The 11,549-nt window shown below is 60.9% G+C and overlaps 1 protein-coding gene across 1 annotated transcript in view; it reads right to left on the minus strand.

The window, feature by feature from the left end:
• Positions 1 to 63: 63 nt before the first annotated feature.
• Positions 64 to 11,549, minus strand: part of Shank1 (SH3 and multiple ankyrin repeat domains 1) — a 48,916-nt gene continuing 37,430 nt past the window's right edge. Inside the window, 4 exon segments of the mRNA XM_055613632.1 lie at positions 64 to 3,222; positions 5,272 to 7,979; positions 7,981 to 8,342; positions 8,833 to 8,929. Of these exon segments, the coding sequence (XP_055469607.1) occupies positions 2,505 to 3,222; positions 5,272 to 7,979; positions 7,981 to 8,342; positions 8,833 to 8,929 (3,885 nt within the window). The 3' untranslated portion in view covers positions 64 to 2,504.

Below are 11,549 nucleotides of genomic sequence, written 5' to 3' on the forward strand. Positions count from 1 at the left end.
CCCCGCCCCCAGGCCCTGCAAACCGAGAGGGCGTGGCCTCCCTAGGAAGGAGGCGGGGCCGGCTCGAGGGGGTGGATACTGTGAGTTTAATTATAAAGACAGACCTGATACAAAAGCCGTTTCTCTCAGCAAAGTCGTGTTGGGCGTGGGGGGCGGGGCGGACCTCTGCTGTCATCCTCCTCCAGGTCCCACCCAATCCCTGCGATCCTGCAGGACGAGCTCAGCTCCTTTCTCGTCCCCTCCCGCCCCCTTGGAAGACAGTTCTAGGGCTTTTATTTCAGGTGTTTTTTTTTTTTTTTTCTCTTTCCCCTTTTTGGATTTGTGTGTGTTCTAGGATTTTTTAATTTTTATTTTGCTTTGTATATTTTTTCTTTTGCTATTATTTGTCTTTTTGCTTGGTCTCTCCTCTCCACCCCGCTTCCCCAACCAGCCCCTCCCCCTTCCCTCTCCCCGCTTCTCCCCCCCAACCCCACCCCCTACGCCCTCCCCAACCCCGCGGCACCCATCCGGAATTAACAAGCCCTTGATAGACAGGCGCCGCGCAGGCCCCCTGCGGACGGGGGGCATCCGACCAGGGGGAGGGGGCGGGTAGGGGCCCAGCGCCACCTCCTCTCCAGTCCTTACCACCCTCCCCCCTCCCGCGACCCTCCCACAAGGTTCCCTGCATTTCCCTGACATGGTGAGGGGAGGGGACTGGCCCTCCCCTCGTGGACAGAGCGCCCCGGGGGGGGGGGCCTGGGGGCAGCTTTAGGGAAGGGGTGGGGGAGGCGGGGAGCTCCCTTCTTTGGCAGCTGAACATGGGGGGACCTGAGGGCGATGCCCTCCCCCCTTTTATCCACAGCAGGGGAGGAGGCTACCTAGGGGAGGAGAGGTGGCTTTAAATTCCCAAGCCCCAGGAGGAGGGAGGGGGAACGTGCGGGGAGGAAGGAGCCATGCTGGAAGAATGGGGGGGTAATCCGGGGAGAGAAGAAATGGGAGGAGGAGGAATCTTCGTGCAAAATGGACAGACAGACGAACGGATGGTCTAGGAATGACCGGACTGAGTGACAGCCTAGTGAGCAGGGAGCCAGCGTGCATGCGCAGGGTCTCCTCTCCCTAGGAACAAGGAGGAGGTGAGCAAAGACCTAGGCAGGAAGAGAGGCGAGGACTGGCTAGGGGTGTGCAGAATGAGGCGGGGAGGCAAACGAAAGGAGGTCAGACTGCAGGGCAGTGGGGAAGGTCACCTGGAGAGCACAGCACAGCACAGCAAGCACATTCCATACCTGAGCACCGTTTCAAAGGAAAGGCTGTGAGGGTTGGCGAGCGGGCTAGGGAGGACGAGCGCATGAGAGGGAGTGTGCAAGAGGGCGTCGGGAAGCAAAGATAAAGGCGAACAGAAGCCTGGCGTGGTGGCTCAGGCCTTTAGTCCCAGCACGTGGGAGGCAGAGGCAGGTGAATCTCTGAGTTCCAAGCTAGTCTGGTCTACAGAGCAAGTTCCAAGACAGCCAGGGCTACACAGAGAAACCCTGTCTCTGGGAAGAAAAAAAGTGAACAGAAGTGTAAAGAAGGGTGATGGCAATGGGGGAGAAGAAGAGAGGTCAGAGCTAGGAGTGTGCTAAGTGTCAGAGAAAACGGAGTGGGCAGGGCACAAGAGTGCCATCATGAGAGAGAGAAAGGTTAGGGGTGCCAGGACAGGAGAAGTGTCCCCAGGTCTGAGAATGGAGGTAAATGTGCTTAGAGTGTGCAAGGACAGAGCAGAAAGAAGGGGTGGCCGGGGGCTACAGAACTATGCCTGGGTCTGAGGGGGCAGGAAAGTCCCATGTGTGTCTGCAGCATGGGTCCAGGGTACTAAATGAAGGTGCAACCCCCACCCCAGAAGCAAGTATGCAGAGAGCAAGCTAGCAAAGGCGGTGCACTTGAGCAAAAGGAAAGCATCCTGTTGGGGAGCTGAGCGGGCCGTGCAGGCCGGAGGTGTGCAAGACAGCCAGGGGACAAGCTTGTGCAAAAACTGCAGCCAGGGAGGGGGGCAGGCGTGCAAGAGGCAGGGGGTGGGGCAGCCGAGTGCCAACAAGAGGGGGAAGGCTGAGGGGCCTGGAGAGGTGGAAAGGACTGTAAGAGGGGCTCAAGTGATGGAATCGGAGGGCACACCTTCCCAGGCACCCCCGTGCGTCCGGTCAGGTTCTGGGCTGACCCTCTATGGCTCTGTCTGTCCCCCTCCCCCCATCGACCTTTCCCTCCTTCTCAGTACCCCTGTGTCGTTTTTCTCTAATCCCCCCTCTACTCTGCTCGCTCGCAGTCTCGCAGTCTCGTATCAGCTGCCCACCTCTTGTGAGGTGCCATTGGCCTGCATCCGGTCCACTTGGGGACCTCAGTCAGGCCTGGGGAGACGGGGCAGGGCACAGTTTTAGCAGAGTCCCTGGCCCCCTGAGGGGAGGAGGGAGAGAATGATGGGCAGAGGGGTCAGAGGTCGAGAGGTCAGTGGGCTCAAGTGTCCTATGGACGGGCTGGTCCGTCCAGGCCAGCCATCACCTCTCCAGGAAAAATTTGAGAGCCCGGTCAATGTTCATACGGTGGCCCACCCTGGTCACGCCCAGGTCCACATAGTCCTCCTTGGTCAAGGCGGGCAGGTGGGAGCCATCGATCTCGTGGTCCAGGAACTGGGCTCGGTGCTCTGATAAGCCCAGCCACTCCAGCCAATCGGCGACGTCAAACTTGGTCCAGAACCCCAGAGGCTTGGCTCCGAAGGGCTTGTCCGGAGGCAGCGAGAGCAGGCGGGTGGGTGATAGGGAGCGAGAGGCCCCCGACAAGGCTCCTCCAAGACCTCCAGATATCCCGGGGTGTGGCGGCACGAAGACAGGAGCGAAGGGGTCAGCCGAGCCTCCTGCCCCTCCGGTCGGGGAGCTGCGGATGTCGAAGAGGCCCGGGTAGAGGGGTCCTGAAGGCAGGATGGGCAAAGAAGAGGGCCTGGGCGCTGGGCTGACCTTGTGATCCGAGGCAGGCAGCAGCGAGGGGCTGGGTGCCCTGCGGAGAAGTGGAGGCCGCATCTCAAATTCCACGCCCTGCAGGTGTCGGGTAGAAGCCGAGGCGGATGAGGCTGAAGGGGATGTAGCGCCTGGGGCTGCAGCTGTTGAAGAGGAGACCCCAGCTCCGGTGGGGAGTGGCGGCAGAGGGGGTTTAGGCCAGTTCTGAAAGATGCTGCTGCTGGGTTTGGAGAGGAGAGAGGCCTGGGGGTCTTCGGAGAGCCTGGAATGTGACAAGGGGTGGGGGCGGGGGGCCAGGGAGAGGGAGAAGGGTTTGGAGGGGAAGTGTGGAGGGCAAGGGTGAAAAAGAGGCAGAAGTCATGATTCGGAGGGAGAGACACAAGGGTGGGGTCAGAAAGATAGAGAAGGCCGGGTGGTGACAAGGGAGGGTCAGATGAATGTCAGGAGAGAAGTGAAGGGCAAGAGATAGGACAGGGAGAGAGGGTGATAGCCAAGAGAGATGGAAGAAAAAGAACCATTAAGTGATAGCAATAACACCCGCCACCACTTGCTGCTGCTCGTGTGTGTCAGGCATTGTTCTAAAGGCTTTCTGGATCACGTCTCAATTTAATCCCCACAACAGCCCCGCTGGACGGTTACTATTGTCAAGAGCACAGAGAGCTTAAGAAACTTGCCTAAGGACACACAGCCAGGGAGTGGCAGAGCCCAGTTAGAAGACACCGAAGTCTGAGCTCTTAACCACTACTCTATACTGCCTTTTTTTTTTTTTTGGTTATGGTCAGTTATAGCAGAGTGGAAGACAGGTAGACAGAAACAAAACAACAACAACAAAAGAGGGTGGGCATTCAAGAGGGAGAGAGATGGAAGGGGATGGGGACAGAGAACAGAGAGAGAGAGGTGAAGAGAGGGAAATGAAAGCGAGAAGAAACAAGGGGAGAAAAAGGTTCCCCTCATCCCTTGAGTTCCCTTCAGCACGGCACCAGAGGGCGTTTGAACTGGCTGCTCCCACTGCCTGGCTCACTGCCCCACACAACCTGCTAACCCTATCTTCGATAACTGTAACCAGCCAATTCTTGGGTTGTTTGGGGAGGATATGGGTAATCACTGTGCCTACTGTCTAGCTGGAGCTGTTGCTCACTGGTAGAACCCCTGCCTAGAACCCTAGAGTGGTGGGGGCGGATGTGTGGCTAGAGTTCCCCAGTGAGGAAGCAGGGGTGTAGCCTCTGGGCCTTAATAAACTAGGCGCAAGATGGGTGCTGGGTCTGTGCTGGATGTTCTGCTATGGCCCCTTCCCAGAATCCAGAAGGGCACGCCACTGCTGAGCTTCGAATTCATGCATTCGATGACTAAATGCAGCACCCCTCCCCCACGAGGAATGAGTGAATGGTTTCGCACCCCCCAGGGCTGCTAAATCCACACGGGAATGTGAAATACACGGGACAGAATTACAGTGTGCTCTGCAGACGGAGAGGAAGGACTTCAGGCTCCCCTCACTACATCTGAATAAAAGAAGGAACTGCTGCCCCCACCCCCCACCCCAGGCTAGCGATTGTTAGCCTGGGTCATGGCTTCACAGCGAGCACAACTAAGAACCTTGGGGAACCTAGGGATGGACCTAGTGCACGCTGGGTCTCCAGAGTTGCCCTGCTCTCGCCTCATGCTGATAGCAGTGGCCAAGCTAAGTTCTGTCCCTCTCAGGCAGCACCGGGCCTCCTCCTATGAGGAGGCGGCACTGGCCTGGCGCGACGAAGTGCCGCACAGACAGACCTTCAGCTACTGTTGTTACTATCTGGCCCTAGTAACTGTCATCCCAGTTACTGGGGAGGTTGAGGCAGGAGGATTAGAAGTCTAAACCCAACTTGGGCTACAGAGCTCAAGGCCAGCCAAAGCAACTTAACTGGGCCTGACCCCAAACATGGCAAAAAGACTGTGAGTGTAGCTCGGTGGTTGCGTCCCCATCTACAATTCCACAGTAAGGGGCAGGGGTGTGATTCTGTGGCAGAGCCTCTGACTAGACTCACTCCCCCCTCCCCCTGACCGCCAGTGGCTCAATAGTTGAGCACTTGCTTAGCATGCCTGAAGCCCTAGGTTTGATCCTCAGGACCATCAAAAGCCAAACAATAACATGTAGCCATTCATCTTGGGCCATGGGTTATGGTGACCGCGGATTGGAAAGGTGTGCTTCCTAGAGGCCCGATTCCTGCAAGACGGCCCAGCTTGTTTTCTGTAACCCTGAGGCTCTGTGGGGACCTTGGGCTCCAGCGCCTGCCACAGCCACCCGCCAGCCAGCCGCAGGCCTCTCGCCTCTCACCTCTGCCGCTGCAGGGAGGAGGTCCTCTCTGGGATGTAACTGGCTCCTCCGTGGTGGCTGTCTGTGCTGCCCCCGCTGCCTCCCCGAGCCCAAGGCAGAGCTCCTCCTGCGGCCGAAGACCCACCAAACTGCTGGAGCTTGGAGCTGAGTTCGCTGATGATGCTGGCTTTGACCGTGGCCAAGGCAGAGGCCTGAGGCTGGGACAAGGGCCCTGGCAGGGGCGGCGGTGGTGGTCCCGGGCCCTCCTCCCACGGTAGCAGCTTCCGAGGCAGGGACGAGGCAGCCGGCAAAGGTACGGGCGGGACTTCCGGCTCAACCGCCACGGGTACCCCCGCCACAGCTGCCGCTGAGGGTCCGGAGCAAGCACTCAAGGCCAGTAGCCCGTCTGTCCCCGCTCCAGTCACAGAGACGGTGGGGCTGGTGGGGGTGACAGGATCCCGGAGTCCTCCACCGGGACCAGGCCTCAGATTTCCGCTAGTACCGAGCGCCCTGCCCCGGAGCTTAGAGGGAGTCATGAGCTGCGGGGGGTATGGTGGGCCAGGAGTCCCAGCGCCCCCGAAGGCCTGGCCGTCCAGGTAGGCGACGTAGGTGTCCAGGAGCTCGGTCCCGCTGGCCACCCCGGCCCCGCCCCCGGCCCCGCCCCCCGCGTTGCCTCCTCCTTCGGCCGACAGGCTGCTGAGCGTGGACGCGCTGCTGATGGTCTCCAGCGGGTGATCGCTGCTGCTCCGGCTGTCCACCTCCTCGATTCCAGAATCCGTGCCGGGCGGAGGGTCGGGGCCCGGCTGCGGGGCCGGGGGCGCTGGGGCGGCCGGCGCCGGCGGGCCCGCGGCAGGGGGATCCGCAGTGGCCGCGGGGGCCCCCTGGGTCAGCGTGGCCACTTCGCTGTCGTAGGAGGTCAGGCTGGACGCCGTGGAGTCCAGGGTGGGCGGGGCCGCGGCCACGGCCGGGGGCGGGGCCGCGGGGAGGGGGGCGGCCGGGGCGGGCGGGTCGGGCAGGGGGTGGGGAGGCCCGGGCGTGAGGGGCGACTCCGGCTTTTCGAAGCTGTTGGAGAACTCCAGCGGCGGCGGCAGCGGCTCGGCGAACAGGAACTCGCCGTCGTCCACGTCCACCGAGGGCGCCGGCGGCGGCAGGACCAGCAGCGGGAGGCCGTTCTCCTCGCCGCCTCGCGGGGAGGTGGGCGAGGCGGGCAGGGCCCTGCGGGGGCTGGGCGGTGCCACCCCGGGCCCGTCCTCGGCGGAGGGGCCCCTGGCGGCCGCCGCGGGGGGCCGGGCCTGGCAGTTCTCGAGGAAGCGCACGTGCAGCGGCAGCCGCTCGGGCTCGTCGGGCGCGGCCGTCCGCCAGGCCTTGCTCACGGCGGGGTGCGGGGTGGGGGGCTCCGGCCCCAGCTGCAGCAGTAGCGGCCCGACGCCGGGCGCGGCCGGGGGCAGCCGGTGCAACAGGGAGCGGCGGGCGGCGGGCGGGCTGGCGGGGAGGGCCTTCTCCGGCCCGCCCAGGCCCGCCCGGTACCCCAGCTCGCGGCGCGCGGGGTCCCCCCAGAGGCGCAGCACCGGCTCGTGGCGCGCGTGGGGCGAGTGGTGGTGGAGGGCGGGCGGCGGGGCGTCGTAGCGCGGCGACGGGGGCCTCGGGGGCGGCTGGGGGGCGCCCCCGCCCTCCGCGGACTCCTTCAGGGCCCGCTCCCGGGCGGCCAAGGCCAGCCCCAGCGGGGAGGCGGGATCCAGGGCCTTGCCGGTCAGGGGGTGCACCAGGGGCCGCGGGGGGAGGAAGCTGGTGAAGGCGCTGCTGCCCCCGCCGCCCCCGTAGGCCCGGCTGCCCGCGGCGTAGGCCCCGTAGCCCCCGCCGCCGCCCCCCGACTCCAGCCGGAGGTACGGCTCTGCGGAGAACATGCCCTCATCGATGGACTTGGAGTGGCGCAGCCGGGGGCCCGGGGGCGCCCCCGGGCCCAGCCCGCTGTCGCCCCCGTCCTCGTCCCCCGCGTCGGTGGACAGGAAGAGCGTGGATCGCCGCCGGGCCTCGTTCTGCCAGCCTCCCTCCCTCCGCGCCGCGCCCACCAGGGCGGCGCCAAACTGGCTGGTGAAATCCAGGGTGGCCGGGCCGCTCGGCGACGCGGGGGTGGGCACGGGCGACGGGGACGGCGGCACCGGGGACGCGGCAGGCGCGGGGCCGGGCGAGGACCCGCCGCCGCCCGCGCCGTCGGGCTGGGTGGGGGGCTCCGCCTCCGTGCTGCTCCCCTGGCTGCTGCGGCCGCTGCTACTGGTGGACGGGGCCTTGATGATGATGGTGGGGATGGGGATGGAGTTCTTCTCCGACGGCCCGGCCGGGGGTGGTTCAGGCCGGGGCAGCGCCGGGGAGGTCGGGGAGGACGCCGGCGGGATGCTGCCCTTCTGGGGCTCGCCTTCCACCTTGGTCTGCTTGACCAGCGGGCCCTTGCGACCGCGGCCGGAGCGCGCGGGCACGTACATGGCCGCACTGGCTGCCCTCGGGGGCAGCTGGAAGTAGCGCAGGGCGGGAGCCTGCGTGGGGCCGCCGCTGCCTCCGCTGCTACTGTGGTGGGAAGGTGACGGGGCCCCCGAGGTCGAGCTGGGTCCTCCGCCTCGCCAGCCCCGGAGGCTGGGCTGGGGGCCGAGGGCCAGGCGAGGTGGGGGGTCGTCGGGGGAGCCGCCCGTCTCCATCTCCGGCGGGTGGGGGGGGGGTGCGGGGGGGGGGGGGGGGCTGGGGGGGAGGGGCGTGGTGGTGGTGGTGGTGAGGTGGATGGTGGTGCGCGGGGGGCAGGGCTCCGCCGTGATACAGACTCTTCTCTCGGCCCCCACCGCGGGTGTCGGGAGGAGACGGCCCATCGAAGGACGAAGGGGAGGAGGCGGGGAGGGGACCCCCGGAACTGGGGTTGAAGGGGCCTCCCCGAGGGGAGGGAGTGAGGCGGCCGGAAGAGGAGGGGGCCGGAGGTGTGCTGTAGGGTGGCTCGGGTGGGGATGGGGGGGGGGGGGGGGGTATGTCCTCGGAACCGGGGACTGACAGACTACGGCTGAATTTCATGGCTGGGGGTGCTAGGTAGGGTCTGTCATCTTCCGCAGCCCCTGTGGAGACACGCAAGACCAAGGGAGGATTTAGGGACCGGCCGGGCTCCTTTTAAAGGCTGCACGACAGTCATCAGCGGCGCAAGGGAAAAAGCTCAACTCAGTGAAATTCCGTCCTCAGCCCACAAGGGGGCGGCATTTCCTAATTGTTCAAAGGTCTGCACGCGTAATGGTGCCGGGATGAGTTCGGAGCATGCTTGAGAAGAAAAGGCTGTTACTTTACACAGAGACGCGCAGGAAGCAGCTGGCTTCTCCCTCAACAAGTACCTGCCTCCACTTATCAGCCTGCGACCAACGTGCCTTCCTCCAGACGCAAGGCCCAAAGCTCAGAGAACACCCACCCAGCCGCCCAGCTGAGAGGAAGCAAAGCGGGGATTCATCCAAACCCGACCTCATCTAACCAGGGTCACACTTGGTGCTGCAGCACGTTCCCGAACTTAGGACAGCCCTCCCTCGAGCTCCTGGCCCACAAACCTTCTGGAAGACATACCGATAGATTTCTGCCGGAGCATAAGGCCAGGTCCGGGAGGCAGGAAGGAAGGCCGGTCATAGCTTGGCTGCGAGCGGTGGTGAGGATCGAAGCTCGACTTCCGGGGCAGCGGTTGGAGAGAGAGAAGAGAGCAGAAAAGGTCAGCCGGGTCCTCCACACCCCGAAGCTCACTTTCTCCTCCGGGCCCTTGCGTGGCAGAAAGATGGCACTGAGAAGCTAGAGAGCAGTTCCTGGGAGAGCGTTCTCTGGGGTTGTCGGCAGGAGAAGGAAAGGCGGATGCTCTAAGCCAGGCACCATCTGCGGCCTGGCCTGTACCCAGGCCCCACTGACACTCTCTGGCCTGTGGCAGCGGCCAGTTCTCCCCTTTCTGTTGTTCCTCTCTTGTTCACACCTTCCTGCTCTCTTTTCCAGACTTGGCAGACCCTTTCAAAAGGAAATCCGGGCTGGGGGATCGCTGGGTCGGTGAAGTGCTTCGTCACACACAGCATGAGGACCTCTGTTCTGGGCTCCAGCAGCTGCAGCCCAGGTCAGGCTTAAAGATCTAAGTTTTGAAATGATTTATTTATTTTTATGTGCATTGATTTTTGTTGGTTTGTGTGTTTTTGTTTTGGTTTGGTTTTGCCTGAATGTATGTCTGCGTGAGGATGTCAGGTCCCCGGAATTGGAGTTACAGTTGTGAGCTGCTGTGTGGGTGCTGGGATTTGAACTTGAATCTTCTGGAAGAGCTGCCATTGCTCTTAACCACTGAGCCATCTCTGCATCCCTTAAGATCTGATCTTAAAGATACATTTGTTCGTGTCTGTGTGTGTGCACCTGTGCGTGTCGGTGCTCACACACACCTCTGCTCAGAGAGGCCAGAGGAGCGCCCAGAGCCGGAGTTGTAGATGCTGGGGAGTGCTGCACTGTGTGGGCCTGGGGTCCACACTCCCATCTTTGTGACAACACAGAGAACCCCCCTAACCACTGAACCATCTTCCCAGCCCCAATTTCAACTCATTAAAGAAAAAAAATAGCCTGTCTGTCTGATCGTCCATCTGTTGTTTAATCCATTCATCATTTCTACCTGTCCATCATTCCATCTGTCTGTCCAATCCTGTGTCTGTTATTCCACATGTCTATCATTCCATCCATCTTCCCTCTCAGTCCATCTATCTGACCATGCATTATTTCATCTGTCCACCATCTATTCATCATCTGTCTTCCACCCACCATTCCATCTGTGTATCGTTCCATCTATCCATCATTTTCTCTGTACGTCTGACTTTCCATCCATCCATCATACTGGTTGTGTTTGAATCCAGTGTGATGGTGACTCCATACAGGACCAGAAATGTGGGCTCTTTGCATCCTCCTGGGAAGTTCTAGAGGGTAGCAGTGGCCCGAGGGACTCAAGTACCCCATCGCTGTACTGGCCTACCTGGGTTAGAATCTGCTATTCTATGTGTGTCTCATTCATTCCACTAACAAGGACTATTCCAGAAGGTATGGATGTCCTAGCTCTATGAAAGGCAGGCCACAAGTAAGTTAGAGCCCAGCCCAAGAGTTCAGGGTGATAACTGTCATCCCAGAATTGGAGAGGCTGAGGCAGGAGGATCACCATGAATTCCAGACTAGCCTAGTCTACTTGTGAGTTCCAGGAAGTGTCAGCTACAGCATGAGACCCTGTCTCAGAAAAATAACAAACAAATCAAAACAAAACCTAACCTTAGAAAGACAGATTTCCTGTGGAGAGAGCTGATTCCACAGGTCCATGAGGAACCCAGGAACAATTTAAGTGCCTGTTATCCCATAAGACCAGCAAAGAGTAAGAGAGAGAACAGGCTCCTCACAGGAATCAGGCTGATGGGGAAGGGGCCGTGATGATGAGGGAGAGTTCAGGTTGACAGGGAAGGGGCATGATGATGGGGGGGAGGGTCAGGCTGACAGGAGAGAGGAGGTGATAAAAAGGGAGGAATGAGAGTCACAGCAGAAAGATTAGTGTTAAGGAAGTTGTGTTAGAGAGCCTGGAACTGAAGGACAAACCCGAAAGTAATAAAAGTGGCAGAGAAGGTTCCTAGCTTCTGAAGGGAGCCTGGCCTAAGGAAAGGACACTATTTGCAGACCAAGAGAAAACTCTCTGACTTGGAAAAGCTCAGGTCAAAAACAAAACAAAATAAAAACTAAAGCAAAACAAAACCCATGGGTGAGGGGCTGGGGAGATGGCTCAGTGGGTAAGATCTGTAAGTATGAGGCCCTGGGCTGGAGAGATGGCTCAGAGGTTAAGACCACTGGCTGCTCCTCCAAAGGTCCTGAGTTCAATTCCCAGCAACCACAGGGTGGCTCACAACCATCTATAGTGAGATCTGGTGCCCTCTGCTGGCATGTAGGCAGAGCACTGTAGACATAATAAATAAAGCTTAAAAAAAAATTCTGAGGCCCTAAGTTCAAATCCTCAGGTAGTACCTACCTAAAGTTCCGGGCCTGGCTGCCCAGGCCTGTAACAGCAGCATTGGGTGCATGCGTGGCGAGGCGGAAGGGGTGGATCCCTAGACTTTGCCAGACAGCCATTTCAGGCGAAGCTCTGTGAGCTTCTGGTTCAGTGAAGCTTTCTCAAAGGAGCCAGCTGGAGAGCGATGGAGGACACCTGCTCTGCCCTAGTATGGGATGTGTCACACTTGCACGCAGCACAGTCACACGGGGTGCACACCACGCTTGTCATAAACCACGACACACCCCAC

This window comes from Psammomys obesus, unplaced genomic scaffold (genome assembly GCF_907164565.1).
Source record: "Psammomys obesus unplaced genomic scaffold, mPsaObe1.curated_primary_1811, whole genome shotgun sequence".
Lineage (NCBI taxonomy): Eukaryota > Metazoa > Chordata > Mammalia > Rodentia > Muridae > Psammomys > Psammomys obesus.